We start from the raw sequence: 24,145 nt of genomic DNA, 5'->3' as shown, positions 1-24,145 counted from the left end.
TTTTCCATGAATGGGCCTGTTGGATGGTGCCATCGTACATGTTTTCCCCATGAGGTGGGTCCGAGAGAACATTTCCATCATGCATTTTTTCCTAAAAGATATTCAGATTAAAACTATTATAAAAAAAAATTACTATAATTTACATGCTTCATCCGTTTATATAAGTAAAGAGTCACACAAAATATTTATGAATAAATCTCATAGTTGTTTTTAAAATTTATATAAAATATTTCATTTTCATCCAAAACATATTAAAAATTAAGAAAGAAAAGCCAAATTAATAAAAACAAAAACAAAAAATATGACAAAATTTAAGAGAATTAATTCTTCTAGAAATCCTTAAATTCGATTCACTTAAATTCTCATTCATCAACAATAATGCGTATTTAAAGAAGTGATCAGTAGTGTTAAGACACAAAAAAAAAAAATTATCATGTTTCTTTCAAGGTAGAAAATCAACCGAAGATTAGATTTATTTTTTCAAGAACTTTAAAGATAAAAAAAATACTTAATATGAGCTTTCCTTATTAAATAAAGCTATTTGACACAAATAGTGTCTGTTTTGGTAATCTAAATCGATATTAATGCATTTTTTTTTCTCCATCACTAGAATCTGATGACCTCTCTCTCCTCTCTCAATCATGTATTAAAAAATAACAAAAATAAATTTTTGTATTAAAATCAAATTGAAAAAATATTGAGGTACTGAAATTGTATGATTTGCGTGATTTTTAAAATTTAAGAATAAAAGTATATTCTTTACGAAATTTATGGTATGACACTCATATTTGGTGTTTTTTTATTTTAATATTTTATTTTAATATTATCTTTTCATAAAAAATTAAAATTAACTTAAGTTTAATTAAAGCTAAATTATCAAAAATAAATTGGGGAAATGCTTTGGTTTTATTTATTTTCTGTTATTCTTCAAAAATATCTTCGTTTCTTGATAGAATTTTCTTGGAAATGATGAGCTACCACTCCCTTTTGACTTTGCTTGCCTACCAAATAAATAAAGAATTCCTCTTGATAGATTTTTCTTGGAAATGACGAGAATATTTTAGAATTTTCTGGGCTGACGCCATCAGTGTTCCATGCCTTTGCAAAATATTAAAGGCTCCAATGCATCTCTAGCAATAAGATTATTTTTTTTATTTTTCCCCGAATACATGTGCCATTCCACAATCAATTTTATTTATTTATTTATTATGACTTAGTGTTATGGTAATCAGGCACCATGATATAAAATACAAAAATAGTGGGAACATAAAAAACATGTTTTTATGTTTGAATATATACTATATACCAAAGGAATAATATCGTAAGAATAAATTTAGTCGTATAAATTTAGCTGTCCTAAATTTTAAACAGGTGACTTTAGAATCACCAAGCAGTGAATCACACGTACGGGAATATTGAAAGAATAATTAAAGTGATTTTACTAACATAAATTTGAATTGCATAAAAGTAATTAGCCGAAAAGTTGATCCCAAGTCAAAGTCTTTCGTGGAAAAACATGAATAAGATTGAAGCAATTGAGAAGAAGCCAGCAAATAAAATAACACACAAAAAAAAAAAAAAAAAACTAGGAATGTGATGAAAAAACACACTCATTACTCTTGCAAGGCTATCAAGAATATTAAGAACCAAACTCTAAGATGTAGTTTAACTAGTTAGGTTTTGGGTTTGTTTTTTAATAGTCACGAGTTCAAGTTCTCTCATGATCTTTGGAGACTTACATGGTCGTTAACTTCAAGGTCTGTGGGATTAATCGATGTACGTGCAAGCTGGTCTAGACATCCACGTTAATAAAAAAAAAAAAAACCAGCTGTCATTTCTTATCAATCAAAAGTCAACTGGGTCACCGGGTCAACCCGCTGGGTCGGCCGGGTCATACCGGGTCATGACTTTTCCTATTTTTTCTTCAATCCGGCCCGGTTCCAGCCCTGGGTCGGCCGGGTCCCGGGTCGACCCGCCGGGTCAGGTTTCAAAACTATGTTCAGATTATATATATTAAAGATAAATGTTAAATAAATGAATTCAGATATTGTGAATTATGTACTGAAATAAAATAAAATAATTTTTTTTTAATTTTTTTTTAAATTATTTTTCACATTAACATATGATAACGATAAAAAAATATAAAAAATAATTTTAAACAAAAAAATTAATTTTTTAAAAAATATGATTTCAAATTTATTCTCAAACAACCTTTTAGTTTGTTAAAACTTAAAAAAAAAAAGTGTTCATAAGATAATTATATTAAAAATTTAGTGTTTAGTAGGAAAAAAACACGGCATCAAAAAAATATTAATAGGACTTCGGCCAATTGAAAAATTAAGAAAAAAACAAGAGAGAGAGGATGCGACCATGAAGTGGAATTTTTTTTTCAACCAAAAAAATGAAGCTTCTAACTTATGTGGCTGCTGAGTGTGTTTTTCATTAAGATATTTTTTAAAATTACTGAGATTTTTTTTCAGATTTTTTTTAATTGATTTTGCTTAAGAAAGTCATGAACATTGAATTATAAATATTTATTGTCCTTGAGGGGATGTGTCCGTTGCCACTATGCGGTTTTTTCCACGGCATGGGTCCGCAAAGTCCTCTATAAAAGCCTTAACCTCCTCGCTAGCTGTCCTCTATAACAAATATTGATCACCTTTTATATTTTGATATTAAGATGGGGCTGTTCCTTCAGGTGTTGACGGTGTTAGTGATGACGGTTTCCCTGCAAGGATGGCATCCTCTTGGTTGCTTGGAGGAAGAGAGGATCGCTCTGTTGCACCTCAAAGATTCTCTTAACTATCCCAATGGCACCTCCCTTCCCTCCTGGATAGAAACTGACGCCCACTGCTGTGATTGGTAAAGAATTGGGTGCAACAGCAGTACATGTTTCTTCCTTTTCAACAACTCAACGCTCTCCACTTGTGGGGTAATCGTATAGCTGGTTGGGTTGAGAAGAAAGGTTTGCTCTTTAAGTATTACAAAATATTTATATTACTTTTTTAGTTATTATCATTTTGGTTCTCCAGAGTAATTCATCATCGAAGAAAATATTTAGCAATAAGGTGTTGTTTAATTCCTTAGATTATTAATATAATCATGACATCATCACTGTAACAATCACTCCTTTTACTTTTACTTTTATCATCTCAACCTCTTTACATGAAGTCACTGTAATAATTACATGACTCTTCATCAATAATAATTAAATTACTCCAATAATATCTTTTTTTATTCTTCATGTGAAATCTTATTTAATTTATTTTTTTATATAGGTGGTTATGAGTTACAGAAACTAAGCAATTTGAAGTATCTTGACTTGGGAATTAATCGTTTTGATAGTAGTATTCTATCATTTGTGGAGTTGCTTTCCTCTCTTAAATTATTATATTTGGATTATAATAGATTGGAGGGGTTAATAGATTTGAAAGGTTAGGTTTTTTATATACTATTATTATTATAAATATTAAATTTAATTAACACAATTATCTATTAAATTTAATTTCAAAAAACACAATTTATGTTTTGTAATGAATTAATTAACTATTATTTTTATAAATATCAAGAATCTTTGAGTAGCTTGGAGATCTTGTATTTGAACGGCAACAATATTAACAAATTGATAGTCTCAAGAGGTAAGTAGTAACTTCCACATTACATGGTATCATGAAGATAATATTTGAGCCCATATTAATAATATTAATTATTTTTGCTTTTGGACAATATTAATAATATCTATACGTTTTTTCCCCAACTAACTTGCAGGTCCAAGCAACTTGAGGAGTCTATGGCTAGAAAATATCACAACCTATGGAAGTAGCTTCCAGTTACTGCAATCATTACGAGCATTCCCAAACCTCACGAAACTTTCTATGGGATACAATGATTTTATAGGAAGAATATTAAGTGACGGTAAGTTATATATTATATACAGTGATGTTTATATATTTGGGTTTAATTGAAAAATTCAACTTGCTACTTTTGAACAGAGTTGCAAAATTTAAGCTCCTTGCAAAGTTTGTATCTGGACGGTTGTTCTCTAGATGAATACTCTCTTCAAAGCCTTGGAGCACTGTCTTCTCTAAAAAACATGTCATTACAAGCACTCAATGGCATTGTACTTTCTAGAGGTAAATTAACAACTTTAAACTCCACTATTACTTATCATTGACCTTTCTACTTCTCTAAAACACCTGTCTTTGCAAGCACTCAATGGCCTGCTACGATTAGATGTGTTTGCATAAAATTCCTCTTTTATGTTTTCGCAACCTACTAAACAAGTCTTGGAGAGACAATTAAACCTCAAATTTAGAAATTAACTCAATTGAAATCTTTATTATTTTAAAATTCTACCATCTATTTAATATAAATAATATTTCACTTTAACTTTACCCCTCTCTCAACACCATTTCAATGTAAAGTAAATATAATGATAACATAAAAAACAATAATTTCTTTAATAAAAAGGTAACTTCATATACAGAGAGTGCTATTTTTAGGAGAAAAATAAATTAACAAAGGTGCATTTGTTTTTTGGGGTAGACATATAAAAAATCATTCTCTTAAATGGACAATACAATTTCTACACTTACTGGATATTTTTAGTTTTTTTAGCCACGATTAATAAGTAATGAATTATTTCTAATCTTCATTCCTTCTACATTAATATAATTTCTTGTCTAATTGATTGTGGCAGGCTTCCTTGATCTCAAGAACTTGGAATACTTGGATTTGAGTTACAATACTCTCAATAATAGCATCTTCCAAGCCATCGGAACAATGACCTCTCTTAGAACTTTGATTTTGCACAGCTGCAGACTAGATGGTCGAATACCTACAACCCAGGGTAAGGTTGATGACTCTTACTCTTTCATTTCCTTTATAATTTTAATTGCTTCTACATTAATATAATTTCTTGATTGTGGTAGGCTTCTTTAATCTCAAGAACTTGGAATTCTTGGATTTAAGTTCCAATACTCTCAGTAACAACATCTTACAAACCATCAGAACGATGCCCTCTCTCAAAACTTTATGGTTGCAGAATTGTAGTCTAAATGGCCAATTACCTACAACCCAAGGTAAGGTTGATGACTCTTACCCTCTCCCTAGGTTATATCTTTTCCATTAGAAACTCAAAGTTTTAATTTTTTTTTCCTAAATTATAATGTGATCAGGCCTATGTGACTTAAATCATCTTCAAGAGCTATATATGAATGACAATGATCTAAGTGGTTTCTTGCCTCCGTGTCTGGCAAATATGACTTCCCTTCAACGACTATATCTCTCTTCCAATCACTTGAAGATACCTATGTCATTGAGCCCGTTATACAACCTTTCAAAACTCAAGTCTTTTTATGGTTCAGGGAATGAAATATACGCAGAAGAAGATGATCATAATCTCACCCCAAAGTTCCAGTTAGAGTCCCTCTCTTTGAGCAATGGTGGACAAAATACGAGAGCATTTCCCAAGTTCCTTTACCATCAGTTCAGCCTACAATCTTTGGATCTTACAAACATCCAAATAAAGGGAGAGTTTCCAAATTGGTTGATTGAGAACAACACATACCTCAAACTTCTTTCTTTAGAAAACTGTTCTCTTTCAGGTCCATTCTTGTTGCCAAAGAGTTCTCATGTGAATTTGTCATTCCTAAGTATATCAATGAATCACTTCCAAGGACAAATCCCTTCAGAAATTGGAGCTCATTTTTCAGGGTTAGAAGTTTTATTGATGTCTGATAATGGTTTCAATGGAAGCATTCCTTCCTCATTAGGTAACATGAGCTTGATGTACGAGTTAGACTTGTCCAACAACAGTTTGCAAGGGCAAATCCCTGGATGGATTGGGAATATGTCTTCTCTTGAATTCTTGGACCTATCAAGGAACAATTTATCTGGTCCTTTACCACCTAGATTCGGCACTTCTTCAAAATTAAGAGATGTTTTTTTGTCTAGAAATAGGTTGCAAGGACCGATCGCAATGGCATTTTCTGACTCCTCTGAGATATTCGCATTAGATCTTTCCCATAATGATTTAACTGGTAGAATTCCAGAATGGATTGACAGGCTATCTAACTTGAGATTTCTACTCTTGAGTTATAACAATCTTGAAGGTGAAATCCCAATTCGATTATGCAGGTTGGACCAATTAACCGTGATTGATCTATCTCACAATTATCTTTCTGGTAACATCCTCTCTTGGATGATATCTACTCATCCTTTCCCTATTCAATACAATTCCCATTATTCTATGTTCTCATCACAACAATCTTTCGAGTTTACAATAAAGAATGTATCCTTTCCTTATAAAGGAAGCATTATCCAGTACTTAACAGGAATTGATTTCTCATGCAACAATTTCACAGGAGAGATTCCTCCTGAAATTGGAAACCTCAACAAGATCAAGGCATTGAACCTTTCGCACAACAGTTTGACTGGACCAATTCAATCAACATTTTCAAATTTAAAGGAAATAGAGAGTTTGGATCTTTCCTACAACAAACTGGATGGAGAAATCCCACCTCGACTTATTGAACTATTTTCTCTAGAATTTTTCAGTGTGACACACAATAATCTGTCCGGCAAGACTCCTGCGAGAGTTGCACAATTTGCCACGTTTGAGGAGAGCTGCTACAAAGACAACCTTTTTCTTTGTGGAGAACCGCTAACCAAAATATGTGGTGCGGCTATGCCATCATCATCAACGCCAACTTCAAGGAACAATGAAGATGATGGTGGCTTCATGGATATAGAGATTTTCTATGTGAGCTTTGGGGTTGCATACATCATGGTGCTGCTGGTGATAGGTGCAGTTCTGCATATAAATCCATATTGGCGATGAGCTTGGTTTTATTTTATTGAGGTGAGCATTAATAACTGCTATTATTTTCTGGTGAAAAATCTTCCTATTTTATCCAAGTTTAGATTTTCATAGCCTTGATGGCACTAAGACTTGGTGTTCTGTTATGTATTCTATTTTTAAGATTTCAACAAGTTTTAAGGCACGCTCAGGTGATGTTGTATTAATTTTGATTTGTGTTTTGTTTTTCTTTTTAGCTTCTGTGTGATATAATAAGTAAATTTCTTCATTGGTTAATTCAGCAAGTATTTTCAGTTCGAATCGGTTTTGTGAATTTTTATATAGTGAGGGCTTTTCAATTCCACGAGTTTTACTTCTCATCATCTTCATACCTTGTACATTACATTGTTACTTGATTTTTACGGATGATAAATTCAAATTTATAACACATCCAAAAATATTTAATGTCAAAGGGAATACATTACAACACAAATATCAATTCAAATTTATTTCACTGTTTGTATATAAGCTTGTGAGCACTTGGAGAATTCTCAGCAATTGGAGAGTTAAGAAGATCCACACCCTGACTTCTCACACGCATCAAGAAAACCTTTCAACTCAACAAAAAGTACTTTAGATGCCAGTAACTGTCCCAGAAGGGTCTACGTAACAGCAATTACATATGATATCTGGAAATAAAATATCCTGTGAGGCATTAAGCATGTTGTAAAATTTAGCCGATCCTCCCAGTTTGGTCAATCGGTGTACCAACTTGCTCTCCGCATAATGCTTAATTTTTAGATGTTCCCAGGCTCAAGGAAGTTGAAGACCACAACTGTACAAAACAAAATTATTCATTTAGCATGGAACCCAATCTCCCGAGAATGATCCAACAACAATACTAAATGGCTAAAATATGGCAATTTTATGTTAACAAACTGCAAGAAAAAGAACTGATTTGTTTGTAACAGAAAATGTGCAGCAAAATTTACCGATCTAATTACCCTGTGATAATGGCATTCTAGGTGATAACATCCTTGTTTGGCATTGAATCAAAGACCCTCCTCGCAGATATCAAATCCCCACACTTACCATACATGTCAATCAAAGCAGACCCCACATACGAATTACCTCCATCTTCTTCTCCAAAACAAGCCCCTCCACCCATCTCCCCAAATCCAAATCCCCACACGCCCAAAGAACACTCACCAACGTCATCTCATCTGGCTCAAAACCCTCCTCCCTCGTTTCCATAAACAACCCAATTGCCTCTTTAGCAAAACCCATCTTAGAATACCCCGAAATCATCGAATTCCACGACACCAAGTCTCTCACACCCATTTCATCAAACATCTTCCGTGCAAAACCCGTTTCACCACACCTTGCGTACATTGTAATCAAAGAATGATTCACATACTCATCACCATCCCAACCAGCCTTAGACACCAGACAATGACCAATCTTTCCATGAACCAAACCCCAAACATTCCCTCACGCTATAAACAAAAAAGGGTATGTAAAATTATTTGCTTTTAGGTCTAAAGACTTCAGCTTGTAATCCAATTCAACACAAAAAATCATACTTTTTCCATGTGGTAGTTAACCCACGAAGCATGATATTGAAGGCATAGGCCAAGTCTTTGAGGTCAATGATTTTGGAAAGAAGGAAATTGGGTTTTGGTATTGAACAAATAAGCATTTGTGTGTGGATTTGTTTTAATAGGTTTTTGAATTTGCATTGTTTTATCAGAGACAAAAGCTTTTCAGTCAGGGTTTGATGTTCTTTTTAGGTTTGGAAGTTGAGGTTTGAAAGAGGGAGATGGTAGGGGGGTAGAAAAGAGGTAGGTCTTGTCTTGAGCATTGTTTTTTGGAACTCGACTTTTCTTACGCTTCCAAAACATATAACTAAGGCAACGTTTGTTACTGTCTCTGGACACAACAGGCATAGCATAGATAGTTACCCATCATTTTAAAAAAAAAAATCGAGCTGGATTGACCCGAAAAATAAATTTTAAAAAATAAGAATCACATCGTTTTGATTTTAAAAAAAGGTTTTTTCTTGCAACACCAGTTTGATTTCTTGCATGTTCTCATGTAGTCGCCAATCGACATTTGACAGATGATATGCCTGGGAGAAGAAACTCTACCAAGAAGTCACGGTACATCTCAAATCTTCTGCTTAACTTTTTGAATGATGCATTCTGAGCGTCCCTAGTTTTCAAGGCCATGATTATAGCATAGAATTTCGATGTATATATTTTTGCTGCTAGAATGCGTTTTATCTATGCACAGCATATATGCTTAGAAATATCTGGGATTGGAAACTGCCTGAATCTATCAAACACGGAAGTTCAAATCTTCTGCATATCTTTTTTCATCTATATTGTTATAGCATCGCTGAGTCATATCATATTTTGTTCCAATATTGTAATTGAACCATTTGCAATCAATAAACAAATGCTTCTCAGTTACCTTAGTTTCTTATAACTGTTTAAAAAAGTGAACCAACCAAAAAACGAACTCAATATCACCAGAAACGGTAAACAAAGAACCAGAAACAGGAAGAAGGAATTGGAAGTAAATCAATGAGAAAGAATGAGTGCTCACGGGGTGATTTTTTTACAGTGAATTTAAATTCAACAACTACAAGGGCTATTTCGTGCAGCAAGGAGAGTTTCTGAATTTTCATTATTAGAATCCAACTACTTTGCCACAATTTCTTCTCTGAAACACCTATCACTGTGCTTAGGGAAATGTTGATCAAGCACACAATTAACAACCTACAACTGTTGGATGATTATTTTTCAAAATTCTTGTATGGAATACAAGAATGAAAGGTAAAAAGGAAACTATATTTCTCACAGTGATGTCCATGACTGTATTGTCACGACGAAAACAATTGTCAAGGAAAATACAAATTTGTCAAAAAATGAATGCTTCTTCAGTCATAACTGAAGCCTTCATCATCATCAACCTCGACCTCAGAAAAATCATTACTGCTCATGACAGATAGAAAGACTAAAACTGCAACTACTTGTGTTACTAGAAAGTATCTTGCCCTTACCCGCCTTTCCCCTCCTTCCCCCCCTTTTTTCTGCTTTTTATGGCTAAGCAAAAGAAGAAATCTGGTTCTGGTTCTGTCCGATCTAAACAGCAACGCTTACTGGAGCAGTCTGCTCTGATTCATGATAATGCGGTTCCTGCTTTAGTAGCCTCATCCTCCGTTCCAGTTGCTACTGTTCCAGATCCCCTGATTTGAAATGTGCCCTCCATGGGTGTTCCAGTTTCGGGTAGCTCAAGCCCTACTCGGTCTATCCTACAGGCTCCTTGCTAGCCAATTCACTCCTCTTCTTCAGAAGCTGGAATCTGCAGTCCAGTCCTGGATGGGGAAGCATCTTAGTTATGCTGGGAGGGTTGAGTTGATCTGTTCGGTCCTTTATGGCATGGTGCACTTTTGGCTGAGCATATTTCCAATTCCAGATCTTGTTATCAAGCAGATAATCTGTATTTGTCGAACTTTTCTATGGACAGGGGATGTTTTGAAGAGTAAATCAGCTCTGGTTGCTTGGCATACAGTCTGTTTACCTAAGAATGAAGGGGGCCTAGGTCTGTTTCACATTAAAGCTTGTAACAAAAGCTTCATTGCCAAGCAGCTGTGGAACATTCACCTCAAAACCGATTCCATTTGGATTAAGTGGATTCATCACTATTATCTCCCCAATCTCTCCATTTGGGATGCCTCCCCTCAGAGAACCTCCTCACCATTATGGAAGTCTATCATCTCACTCCAAGATCAGCTTTTAGCAGACTGTGGAGGCCGACATCAAGTAATTACTTTGCTAACTTCTAGGAGCAGTGTAGATCATCCTTTCTCAGCTCATGCTTATGATTTTCTGCGGCCTAAACGTGCTCCAGTTTCTTGGGCAAAGGTGGTCTGGGAGCCTGGGTCTATGCCCAAATATAATTTTATTTTATGGCTGGCGGTGATGGGGAAGCTTCGCACCCGAGATAGGCTTCGGTTCCTACAAACTGACATTAGTTGTGCTTTCTGCCGAGATGAAGAGGAATCTCACAATCATCTGTTTTTTGCCTGCCATTGGACTTCCCTCTTATGGCGGATGACGAAATCATGGCTTCATCTACACAAGCGAATGTTCACCATTAATAATGCCATTCGAGGGCTTCACCATATTGGGAACAATACTATTGGCAGAATGCGAAGAGTTTCCCTTGATATCCTGATCTACTTAATTTGGGAAGAGCGAAACAAGAGGATATTTGATAATACCTGCAAGCCTGTTTCATTTGTCTTTCGCAAGTTACAGGTTATGTTCTTCACGGTTCTGCATTTCCATGAAAATAATCATTTTAATCTCCAATTTGGGGGCTGATGGCTTTCTGCTTTTCTGTCGGCCCTTCCTGCTCTGGCTGGCTTTGTTTCCTCTATCTTCTGGGAAGCTCTCAGGTTCGCTTCTCAGTGAGATCTTCAAAGGGTAGTCTAGTCCTCTTTTGCTGCTGGTGATGGCCTATTTTGCCTGATGCTGCTATCTTTTTGCCCCTGTCAGTCTTGCTTCTCTCCTGTTGGGGCTTCTTGTGTTAGGTGCCCCTGTGGACTTCATCTGTGCTGGTTGTCAGGTCTCTGCTATGGTTGTGGTTTCCTTGATGTCTGATTTGCTGCAGCATGTCCTCATTCAGGTTTTATGTGCTGGTAGCCTTCCAGCAATGCTAATTTGTTTTCTATTTTCCTTTCGCATTTTGGTTAGGTTTGGCACCTTATTGCCGATTAGGTTCCTACTTTAACCAAGCTCAGTTTCTGCTTGATTGTTAGTCTATTTTTGTGGGCATGGATGTTTATGCCTAGTTAGGGAGCCTGTCCCTTTTTTATATTTTTGTATATTGAACTTACTAGCTTTCCAGGCTTCCAGCCTTGTATATTTTTTATCTTCAATATATTTTTACATTTCGATCAAAAAAAAAAAGTATCTTGTCCTTCTTCTGAAAGTTTTCTCCTCTTCTGTCCTTTCCCTCTTGGGTTGCTTCTTAGGCTTTGAGCCTAGTGATAAAAACACATGAAAATAGTTAGAAATTCTATTTGAAAGAAAAGAGACATGGATGGTACTTTTTGACCTGTTATTTCCCAATGGCTTTTATTTTTCTTGAAGCATCTTAAACAACAAATTGTTAGTTTGATGATGACGAAAACATGATCTGTAGGCTGGTTTGGTTTAGTAAATCCACAACTCAAGACACTATCAGATGACCAATATAATATTCACAAGCATAAAAGATGAAAATATCTTGCCTGAATTAATTTGAAGGACGTCTTGTTGAAGTTGATGAAGCGTCTGAAAGAATTGCAGGGCAGAAGAAGACGATCCAGCCTATCGGATGAGATTACCATGCTCCAAGAGTGCACTTCGCAGCATCGATGATTCCTAATGGCATGGAACACATCTTTAAATTTGTTCCTTAATTGGTCAGATTTTTGGTAAATTCTTAGTTTGTTCCTTCAGATTTCTCAATTTCATCTTTAAATTTTAGTTTGTAACAATCGCCTTCTATACTCTTCATTGTTAAAATCAATCAAATAATATATATATATATATATATATATATTCCATCAGTCCAATTGTCAAATTTATGTTATCCCGTTGCTCTGGCTTTATTTTATTAAAAATTGAAAGAAGAACTCACTAGTGAAGTTTTACTTAGGAGGTCGTCGAGTATGGATTATTATGTTCATTTCAGTATAAAATTGACAATTAAAATATAATTATCATTAACAAAAAAAATATTTGTGTTATGGTCCAGGACTGAAATTCTACGAGTGCCAAAGGAAGTCAGTTTGCATTTTACTGGGGAATTCACTTTTCACGAGTATAGTACGGTAGGTAGTGTTGTGTTTGTTATTCTGATGCATGTTATTTTTTAAAATTTATTATATGTTTTTTTTTAAATCTATATATTTAACATAAACACACTAAAATTATTAAAAAAAATACTACAAAAATCATAAAAAAAAATCTCAAATAGAAATGGGGTGGATATGGAATGCAAAATGGAGTTAAGAAACCCAAAAGTTAACAAATGAAGCAAAATGTTCAAAATGGCACAACCACGTCGAATGAGATGCGGCGTGGAAAAAGACGGAGCAATTTCTTACTTGCAGGCAGCATTCTATAAACAGCAAAAGAGAGGCAGTCTTTCACTCCATATATATATCTTAAAACACACGACAGTGCAACAATTTGGCTATATTGACAGGCACAAGTCTTGTAATAAACTTAAGATAGGGAGATTTACGGTTCTTCCACCAACAAATTGAAGTGTTCATTTATATGTAGTATCAATATATAGATGCCCTGTTCATTAATCAGAAAGATGCCATATTTGGAACTACATTTGAAGCAAATTTTATGTACAATCATCAAGGTCGAATCCATGGAAAATCTCCATACCTTCTTGAGACTAAAATTGTTGGCAAGAGTTAGGGGTCATTTCCCGTTCTATGGGTCTGTTACACATCATGCGTTGCCAAGTTTTGGAGAATTTTCAAATCCAATTTCATTTCATTCTTGTTATAATTTATTTTATGATATAAATGAATCTGATAAGTAGAAGAACAACCCGTTCTATGGGTTATGATTATCTAGAAACCACTAGTGATGTTGATGTGATTCCTTTATTTTATCTAGAAACCATTTGCTCAGATTTTGGTAAATTCTTTGTTTGCCCCTTCATATTTCTCAAATTTTAGTTTATAACAATCGCCTTTTATAATCTTCATTGTTAAAATTAATTTTTAATCCATGTTAATGTAACTAACCCGCTATCTAAAATAAAGAAGGGTAAAATCATTCCACAAATCCATATGCTTTCTAACACTAGTGTATGTCCACAAATCCATAATAAAATAATTTAATAATTTACCAACAAGTGCCACTCCCGTTCTATGGGTCTGTTACACATCATGCGTTGCCAAGTTTTGGAGAATTTTCAAATCCAATTTGATTTCATTCTTATTATAATTTATTTTATGATATAAATGAATCTGCTAAGTGGAAGAACAACCCGTTCTATGGGTTATGCTTATCTAGAAACCACCGGTGATGTTGATGTGATTCCTTTATTTTTTCTAGAAACCATTTGCTCAGATTTTGGTAAATTCTTAGTTTGCTCCTTCAGATTTCTTCATCTTGAAATTTTAGTTTGTAACAATAGCCTTTTATAATCTTCATAGCTCCAGTGCCTCTCTAGCAATAAGATTATTTTTTTATTTTCCCCCGAATACATGTGTCATTTATCGAAATAATTAATTTAATCACACACAAAAAAAATAATATAGATCCAACTAGCATGCCATTCCACAATCAAAAATTTTTATTTATTATGATATAGTGTCATGTTAATCAGGCAACATTTAATTACCATGATATAAAATATATACAAAAATAGTGGAACATAAAAAACATGTTTTTATGTTTGAATATATAATATATACCGGGTGAAAAATATCGTCAGAATAAATTTAGTTGTATAACGTACAACTATATTAAGAACCAGGTGAGGAATAATTAAAGTGATTTTACTGACATCGTAAAAAAAAATTGAATTGCATAAAAGTAATTAAACGAAAAGTTGAAACCAAGTCAAAGTCTTTTGTGGAAAAACATGAATAAAAGGTTAACGCTGGCCGGCTCACTTTCCATGAAGATGATGGATATAGAGCCCTCCCTACTATCTTTATGGAAATCACGACTAGAAAATCATGCTTTTAATATTTTAATATATTCCTCATTAATTATTGAATATATAATAAATAATTAAACGAATTGAATATATAATAAATACCGAGTGAAAGAATAAATTTAGTTGTCTAACGTACTAAAGTTTAAATAGGTGACTTTAGAATCACCAAGCAGTGAATCACACGTACGGGAAGATTGAAAGAATAATTAAAGTGATTTTACTAATATTATTGTAAAACAAATTGAAGAATTGTTTATATTGGATGTAAATATATTGCAAACAATTATCCATATCCAAAGTTAAGGGTATGTTTATAAAAATTAAATTTTTTAGGACCCTCCTTTTCAATTATTGAAATCTTGAAGGATAACAGAAGAAGTATACAATATCACTTTGTGACAATAATAATGTAAGGTAATATATAGACAAAGTGAAGAAAATATTAGAGCAAAAGACGTTTTTCCAACCCACTAATTAATTCCTTCAAGAGGAAGATTCTCTATTTCTTGAAAGGCTAATTTTGCACTCATTTTTTCTTGCGCTCGGAATGTTTTCACACTAAATTTAAAATTCAGGAAAACTAAATCTATGATTTTTTTTTTATAAATTGATTTTATTGATAATTTTTTTATCAGCCCATAGTTACCTTAAGTAAACCTTACTTTTATTAGAGAAATCCAGGTCAATGCTATGCAACTCATTTTCCACGACGATGATGGATCGATGTAGAGGATCAGTTGCTACTTTCTATGTGTGGAAAATCATGCCTTAATTTTAATGGTGTTGGCAATTTGACGAAACAGTATGGTTGATAAAATGAATCATGCCTTCTCTTGACAATAAGTCTATTGTTCATAACACAATCAACAAGCCATTCATTCACACAAGAATATTATTAAGAGCTTCATGAAAAAAAAATACACTCTCATGATCAATTTTTGGAGTTGAACCTGAATTGACTAAGTAGTTTCTCATTTACGAATGATAATTTATATATATATATATATATATATATATTCTTATTTAATTATTACTATGATTAATTTCCTGTAATTTGGTCGAATGATCTAATTAAGTATTTAATATCAAAACGAAAAGGATTGTGATGAAGAGGACAGTACTGCCGTCCTTTGCCATCCGAGATGGGTCCGATAGACCCATTGCCATCATCCATTTTTCCACGAGATGGGCCCTTTGCCATCATGCATTTTTTCCTAAAAGATATTCAGATTAAAAGTATTATAAAAAGAAACAAAGAGATTATATGTAATAAAGATAAATGTTAATTGTATTAATTCAGATATTGTGAATTATGTACGAAAACTAGCTTAAGAAAGTCATGAATTATATTTATTCTCCACGAGGAGATGGGTCCGTGGGATGGGAGACCGTTGCCATCGTGCAGTTTTTTCCACGGCATGGGTCCGTGAAGTCCTCTATAAAGCCCTCAACCTCCTCGCTAGCTGTCCTCTACAACAAATATTGATCACCATTTATATTTTGATATTAAGATGGGGCTGTTCCTTCATATGTTGGTTTTAGCAATTATGATGGTTTCGCTGCAAGGATGGGTGCCTCTTGGTTGCTTGGAGGAAGAGAGGATCGCTCTGTTGCACCTCAAAGATTCTCTTAACTATCCCAATGGCACCTCCCTTCCCTCCTGGATAAAAGATGATGCCCAATGTTGTGACTGGGAACATATTGAGTGCAGCAGCAGTACAGGTCGAGTCATCGAACTCGTTCTTGACAGCACAAGGAATGAGGAAGTGGGAGATTGGTACTTTAATGCCTCCTTGTTTCGTCCTTTTCAACAACTTGAGTGGCTCTCCTTGTCATATAATCGTATAGCTGGTTGGGTTGAGATCAAAGGTTTGCTTTTTAATTGACCTCACTACTTTTGTATTACAAATTATTTAGAACTTGAAATGCATGCGATTTATTTTTTAAATACATCAAAATAATTAGTATCATTTTGGTTCTCAATAGTTTTTCATAGAAGAAAACAAAAAACATATTTGATTGAATTAATCACCGCATTTATTATTTTTAGTGAATAATCTTAAAAAACAAAACAAATTTTTAAAACAACAAAGGATGATTTTTTTTTTTTCAAATTTATGAATAAAATATCATGTTATTAGTATTATCATATCATCGGACCACCATAATTATCATTATGATATAAATATCACCTTACAATTATAATTACAATACTACTATATATCACTATCATGACTATAATAATCAATACCTTTATTGTCCTTTTTCTCGTATCAGTATACCAATCTCTTTTATCATATCAAAAGTCCCTTGGTTTTCTTGTTTTTCCGCATGGTGTGGCTTTGTATTACAATACTACTATTATGTTTTGTATTGAATTAATTATTTATTTTTTATATATTTCAAGAATCGTTGATCAAATGACATTGAGTTTGGGTTTTTCAAAGTTCCCTACGTAACAATTGTTTTGATAAATAAATAATATTTCTTAATTAAAATAAATTTGTTTATCGGATTGAATAAATCCATTATTTTATGATCGCATGGGAAACAATTTATTTGGCTAAGAAAAACCATATTATAACTATATTACTATATTACTAATTTATTTATTTATTTTAATTAAATATAAAATAATTTCTAGTCGTGATATTTATACTCCGTGTCGTTAAGTAGAACAGAGCTATGAGCTTAACATCTGAGAACTAAAATGACGATATTAGGTGATCATAAAAATAAAAAAACTAATCCTTTTAAAAGAATTTTCTTTTCTTCACTTTTAACAACTAAAATAAGATGACCAGCAAAGAACAGGCTGGCAATATTATTCTAAAATAAAGAATGATTAGTAAAGAGCATATTTGCAAAATATATATTTTTAATTTTGAGGAATTATGGCAAGGAAACAACCTACTTTGATTTATAATTATTAATTTAATGAATATACTTTGTTCAAATACTATATTAAAGAGAAGTAGCATATTATTCTAAAATAAAGTACTTTGTTTTAGAATCTTTACTTCAAATTTTCTATGTTCAATGGCAAAATATATCAAACGGAGTAGACTGTATTTTAATCGAAACTAAATTTTCTATCCTATTATTATTATTATATTTAAAAAATAATAATAATAAACTAACACAGTAAGTGAAAATATTTGTTTTTTGAACTTTATTTGAACTGTGAATCCTCCTATTTCAATAACAATGTTCTATCATTCTCTTAACTCACACTTAGTATAAGTTATAATAGAACGGTGGGGTTAATAAATTTGAAAGTTTTTTTTTATACTAATGTTTTCTTTATTAATTAGATTTAATTTCAAAAAACACCATTTATGTTTTGTATTGAATTAATTATTATTTTTTATATATATCAAGAATCGTTGAGCAGCGTGCAGTACTTGCTATTGGACGGCAATAATATTAACAAATTGGTAGCCTCAAGAGGTAAGTAACACCTTCACATTACTTGCATGAAGATGATGATGGCTTCATAACAACATCTAACCAAGCATACTTTTTTGCTTTTGGAAAACCTTTGAATACGGTTCTTTTCTAACCTGCAGGTCCAAACAACTTGAGATATCTATCCCTAAAAAATATCACAACCAATGGGAGTAGCTTCCAATTATTATCATCATTAGGAGCATTCCCAAACCTCACGACAGTTTATCTGAACGACAATGATTTTAAAGGAACAATATTAGGTGACGATAAGTTATATTATATATAGTGATGTTTGTTCGTGAAAGTTGTTTATATATGAAAAATTCAATTTGCTACTTCTCTTTTTTTTTAAACAGAGTTGCAAAATTTGAGCTCTTTGAAAAAATTGTATCTAAATGGTTGTTCTCTAGACGAAAACTCTATTCAAATCCTTGGAGCACTATCTTCTCTAAAATACCTATCGTTGTATGAAGTCAGTGGCATTGTATCTTCTCGAGGTAAATTAACAAATTTTAACTCTTTTTCTTTTGGCTTTGATGTTCTCACAACCTATTAAACAATTTGTCTTTGCCCTACCAGTAAGATGGTTCACTTTACAATGTTTTAGTTTAATCTATTTTCTGTTATTCTCCAAAAATATCTTCGTTCCTTGATAGTCTTCTCTTGGATATGATCAGGTACTACTCCATTTTGAATTTGCTGGCCTAGCATTCTGTGGGTCTATTTTATAGATTGCCAAATAGTATAGTCTTGGAGAATTCTCAAATCTATTAGTATTTGAATTCATACAACAACTTTTTTTTTAATGAATATAATTTCTTGTTTAATTGATTGTGACAGGCTTTCTTAATATTCTAAAAAACTTGGAGCACTTGTATTCGAGTGACTCTACTCTCGATAATAGCATCTTACAAAGTATTGGAACGATAACCTCTCTTAAAATTTTAGAGTTGGTGAAGTGCAGACTAAATGGTCAATTACCAATCGGTAAGGTCAATTACTCTTATTCTCTTTAAGTTATATATTTTCCATTAAATAGTCAGAGTTTAAATTTTTCTAAATTATAATGTAGGTCTATGTAACTTAAATAATCTCCAAGAGCTAGATATGAGGGACAATGATATCAGTGGTTTCTTGATTCCGTGTCTGGCAAATTTGACTTCCCTTCAACGACTAGATCTCTCTTCCAATCACTTAAAGATCCCTATGTCATTGAGCCCATTATACAACCTTTCAAAACTCAAGTCTTTTCATGGTTTGGATAATGAAATATACGCAGAAGAAGATGATCATAATTTGAGCCCAAAGTTCCAGTTACAATCCCTCTATTTGAGCAATCATGGACAAGGTGCAAGAGCATTTCCCAGGTTCCTTTACCATCAGTTGAACCTACAATCTTTGGATCTTACAAACATCCAAATGAAAGGAGACTTTCCAAATTGGCTGATAGAGAACAACACATACCTAAAAAATCTTTATTTAGAAAATTGTTCTCTTTCTGGTCCATTCTTGTTGCCAAAGAATTCTCATATGAATTTGTCAATTTTAAGTATATCCATGAATTATTTACAAGGCCAAATCCCTTCAGAAATCGGAGCTCATTTACCAAGGTTAACAGTTTTATCAATGTCTCATAATGGTTTTAATGGAAGCATTCCATCCTCGTTGAGTAACATGAGTTTGCTGAGAGACTTAGACTTGTCCAACAATGTTTTGACTGGTAGAATACCCAAGCATCTAACCACAAGTTTGTGTTTGTTCAACTTTCTCATACTTTCAAACAACAGTTTGCAAGGGGCGATTCCTGATAGCATGTCTAATTGCAGCTCTTTGCAACTTTTGGATGTTAGTAACAACAATCTCTCTCCCAGAATCCCTGGATGGATATGGAGCATGTCTTTTCTTGATTTTTTGGACCTATCAAGGAACAATTTCTCTGGTCCTTTACCACCTACCATAAGTACTTCTTCAACATTGCGGTATGTGTATTTGTCTAGAAATAAGTTGCAAGGATTGATTACAAAGGCATTCTATAACTTCTCTACGCTGTTGACATTAGATCTTTCCCATAATAATTTAATTGGTACAATTCCAGAATGGATTGGAAGCCTATCTAAGTTGAGATATCTTCTCTTGAGTTATAACAAACTCGAAGGTGAAATTCCAATTCAACTATGCAAGTTGGATGGGTTAACCCTAATTGATCTATCTCATAACCATCTTTCTGGAGATATCCTCTCTTGCATGACATCCCTAGCTCCTTTCTCAGCACTAACCGATGCCACTATTGTTGAGACCTCACAACAATATTTGGAGTTTACAACAAAGAATGTATCTCTCATTTATAGAGGAAGCATTGTCAAATTATTTTCTGGAATTGATTTCTCATGCAACAATTTTACCGGGAAGATTCCTCCTGAAATTGAAAACTTGAGCAAGATCAAGGCATTGAACCTTTCACACAATAGTTTGATTGGACCAATTCCACCAACATTCTCGAGGTTAAAGGAAATAGAGAGCTTGGATCTTTCCCACAACAAATTGGATGGAGAAATCCCTCCTCAACTTACTGAACTATTTTCTCTAGAAATTTTCAGTGTGGCACACAATAATCTGTCCGGCAAGACTCCTGCGAGAGTTGCACAGTTTGCCACGTTTGAGGAGAGCTGCTACAAGGATAACCCTTTTCTTTGTGGAGAACCACTACCCAAAATATGTGGTGCGTCTATGCTACCATCACCAACTTCAATGAATAATGAAGATAATGGTGGCTTCATAGATATGGAGGTTTTCTATGTGAGCTTTGGGATTGCATACATCATGGTGCTGCTGGTGATAGTTGCAGTTCTATACATAAATCCATATTGGCGACGAGCTTGGTTTCACTTTACTGAGGTGAGCATCAACAATTGTTATTATTTTGTGGTGGACAATCTTCCTATTTTATCCAAGTTCAGATTTTCATAGCCTTGTATCTTGATGGTACTCAGACTTGGTGCATCGTTATGTATTTTAGTTTTAAGATTTAAATTAAGTATAGACGCATGCTCAAGCAATGTTGTATTGATTTTCATTTGTGTTTTGTTTTTCCTTTTAGCCTCTGCGTGACATATAATAAATAAGCTTCAGTGGTTGCTGGATGATTGGATTAATAAAGCGTAGGACAAATAGTTTCTATATGAATTAATTGGAGGATGTCTTGGTTTTCTGGATTAGGTTCGGCAGAGTGTATATTTAAATAAAATAAGATTAATAAAGGGGAGCAATTTTGATTATGATTAGGTATGGAAAATTCCATGCATGTGGCTTCTTGAAACTAAAAAAAAAAAGTATAGAGATGTGTTCCCAGAGTAGTATTGGATAGACCGAGGTGAGGTGAGGTAGGATTGCTGAGGAAGAGGTTGTTTCAGGTCAGGCCTACAGCTAGGGGTGATCATTTTTTGTTCGGTTGGGTTCATTTTTTATTAAAAAAAAAGTAATCAAACTGATTTTTTATAAAAAAACTGAAACCGGTTCAAACCGACCAGTTTGGCTCGGTTTTTTTTCCGGTTTGGCTCTGTTTTTTTCCGGTTTGGGTTTGGTTTGGTTTTCTTAGTTTCAGGTTTATAAAATCGAAACCGAACCGAACTGGTCTGTTTTTTCAAAATTTTAATCAGTTTAATCGGGTTTTTTTCACGGTTTGGTTTTTTTGGTTATTTTTTTTCCGGTTTTCTCTGTTTAATCGGTTTTTCAGTTTTTTTGCTCACCTCTACTACCGGCCATCAAGATCTACATTTAGGCCTGGCAGCTGATTTTTTTTTTTTTTTAATATGGGTTTTTTCATACACCATGAAGATCTACATGTAACATAACAATATTGAGTTTGATGCACCAAAACACAGTAAATGGCCTTCTACAAAAGGCAAAGCAGTCAATTTGGTTATGGCAAGCCATTTACACCAGACACGCTGCGGTTTCCCTCGCTCAGATGCTCTCCTTTAGACAAAGCTTGCACGGGTGGATCTATGAGCGCAGGAGGGATTGCAGCTCCACAAAAAAAATAAAAAATAATCAAGTCCCCAAAGCGGGAGCAAATTATACTAACACTTTGTTCCAATTTCCAACATCCATTTAGAATCACTAATCATTATCAATAACGAACAAGACAATCTTGATAAATGAGATTTGACTCTGTAATTTTAATGTATAGAAATCAATGGCCTGAGAAATGGAAATTAAAATCCAAAGTGTCAGTATCAAGTTTTTGATCAATTTAGGTAGAAACAAACACCTTTCTATTGTTTTTCCCATCTATGGTGTTTACTCTTCCCGTTGGCAGAAAAACATCCTAAAGGCAGAAGTTCTATTGCACAGTGAGAAAGAGCATGAGAAATACACAACAACAGAGATGCATGAATCCTTCTCCACCAGTGGTTCTCGTCCGTCGGATCATTGTGGTTCCTCTTTGTTGGATTAGAAAACATATGAAACATTTGGGATCTATTTAATAAGTCTTATTATAGTCTTGGGATTCATTTAAGATATGGGTAATATATTAAGAGTTGAGTTGAGTTTTTTCCTAAAAAACGCTTTGATCCTTTGCTGCGTCCATGACCATGACTGTGTTTAGGTCGGAAATAATTTACATCACACCAATACCTATCGTCAAGAAAATATCTTCACTTGGAATGGTAAGGGTCATCAGAATTTCCCAAGAAAGAATTAACTAAAGACTTTAGTTAATGCTGATGATCATAAGCATATGATTTGCTAAAGAGAAAATTATGTATTTTGCTCAAATCAATTTGTCCAGTTCGGAGAACCTTGAAACAAAAAGAAAAAAGAGAGTTAAATCTTGTAAAATTAGTTACCATTAATAGGAAAAGAAACAGAACAAGAAGGTGGGCTCTGCAACAAATCTAAAATATCCTCATAATGCATTAATGTAAAACACACAGGAAATCCCAAACAAAAGACCATCTTATACCTCAGGTAAGTGAGATATTAATCCCTTTTCAAGCAGCAATTGTTTCAATCTTTTCGGGCATAGTATTTACCTGTCTGAGAGTATGGTTATGGTTATTTTTTAAAGTGTTTTTTACTCGCAAATACATCAAAATAATATTTTTTTTATTTTTTAAAAATTATTTTTGATATCAATGTATCAAAATAATCTAAAAATACTAAAAAAATATTAATTTAAAGTAAAAAAAATAAAAATATTTAAATTTTTTAAAAAATATTTTTAAAACACAAAAACAAAAAGAAGGATGCTCTCATCGCAACCGTAGGCCAACAAAAGAAAACATAATGAAAAGAAAGATTTTACAATCTTTTCACAGCTCACTGTACGTATAGGATATATAGGGGTATTAATAATTATCTTCATCTAGATCATCTGAACTACCCACAACATGTATCATCACATCACACAGGATCCACATGGCAACCTAACTACAGTAAACAAGGATATGGCCAAATGCACTCTCTAAGCTGAACATACCTCCAGCACAACTATTACTCAGGATTCTCTTTGCAAGTCTTCCAATTTCACTGGTCCTGCTGAAGAGGTTACATCCCTCATTGTCTGGGACAACTAAGTTTCCAGCCCTGAAAGGTATGAGCAAAAATCTCATCAAAATAAAAGATAATGGCCATTGCTTTTTGGTAATAAGAGTGCTCCTTAACATTTTTGAAGTTATTTTGTAAGGAATCACAAGAATTAAACATGTATTTACTTGGACAAACTCTAAGTTTTGTTGGTAATATTTTGGGCTTAAATTATTAAACCTAACCCAAAAGAAAAGAAAGCAGACATTGCTTGCCCAATTCATGTCACTGTTTGGGCTTGAATTATTCAGATATGCATTGTTTCGAGATGGTGAGGCTAGGCCGTTTTGTAGTGGTAATTCATCGGCTCCTAATACTATGAAGTATGAACCATTACTAATAAAACATGAACAATTTATTAGGTTAAGAAAGAATATTATAACTGTATTACTAATTAATTTTTTTTAATAATGGAGAATTATATTGAATAAACCAGAATACCATCAAGACTATGATATACTGATTATCAGAGCAGAGTAATAAAATTGAATAAGAAAAAAGCTAGAAGAAAAATTACATCTTACAAAAACCTATAAACAATCACTCATCACCAATTAT

At 33.3% G+C, this 24,145-nt stretch overlaps 1 protein-coding gene and 1 long non-coding RNA gene across 4 annotated transcripts in view; one reads left to right on the top strand and one right to left on the bottom strand.

The window, feature by feature from the left end:
- Window positions 1-24,145, top strand: part of LOC18101646 (receptor like protein 21) — a 246,832-nt gene that overhangs the window by 183,943 nt on the left and 38,744 nt on the right. Inside the window, exons 2-7 of one of the 2 annotated variants that reach the window (XM_052446827.1) lie at window positions 16,165-16,417; window positions 17,930-17,998; window positions 18,118-18,258; window positions 18,355-18,495; window positions 18,839-18,985; window positions 19,071-21,097. In XM_052446827.1, coding sequence (XP_052302787.1) covers window positions 16,165-16,417; window positions 17,930-17,998; window positions 18,118-18,258; window positions 18,355-18,495; window positions 18,839-18,985; window positions 19,071-20,965 — 2,646 coding nt within the window. In that variant the 3' untranslated portion in view covers window positions 20,966-21,097. Of the gene's footprint in view, window positions 1-4,931; window positions 5,082-5,366; window positions 6,139-16,164; window positions 16,418-17,929; window positions 17,999-18,117; window positions 18,259-18,354; window positions 18,496-18,838; window positions 18,986-19,070; window positions 21,098-24,145 lie in introns of those variants that run through there. The other variant, XM_052446823.1, reaches the window with a different exon arrangement.
- Window positions 7,226-8,450, bottom strand: LOC18101660 (uncharacterized). Of its 2 annotated transcripts, none has more exons than XR_008057233.1 (2): window positions 7,792-8,450; window positions 7,226-7,634 (listed from the first exon to the last, which is right to left on the bottom strand). It is a non-coding gene; the product is annotated as an uncharacterized LOC18101660 (long non-coding RNA). The 2 variants fall into 2 exon arrangements; XR_008057224.1 differs by having other exon boundaries at window positions 7,804-8,450.

Source organism: Populus trichocarpa, chromosome 1 (genome assembly GCF_000002775.5).
Source record: "Populus trichocarpa isolate Nisqually-1 chromosome 1, P.trichocarpa_v4.1, whole genome shotgun sequence".
Taxonomy (NCBI): Eukaryota; Viridiplantae; Streptophyta; class Magnoliopsida; order Malpighiales; family Salicaceae; genus Populus; species Populus trichocarpa.
Note: the sequence above shows the minus strand (reverse complement) of the source record. Positions and strands in the feature narration are given on the sequence as shown.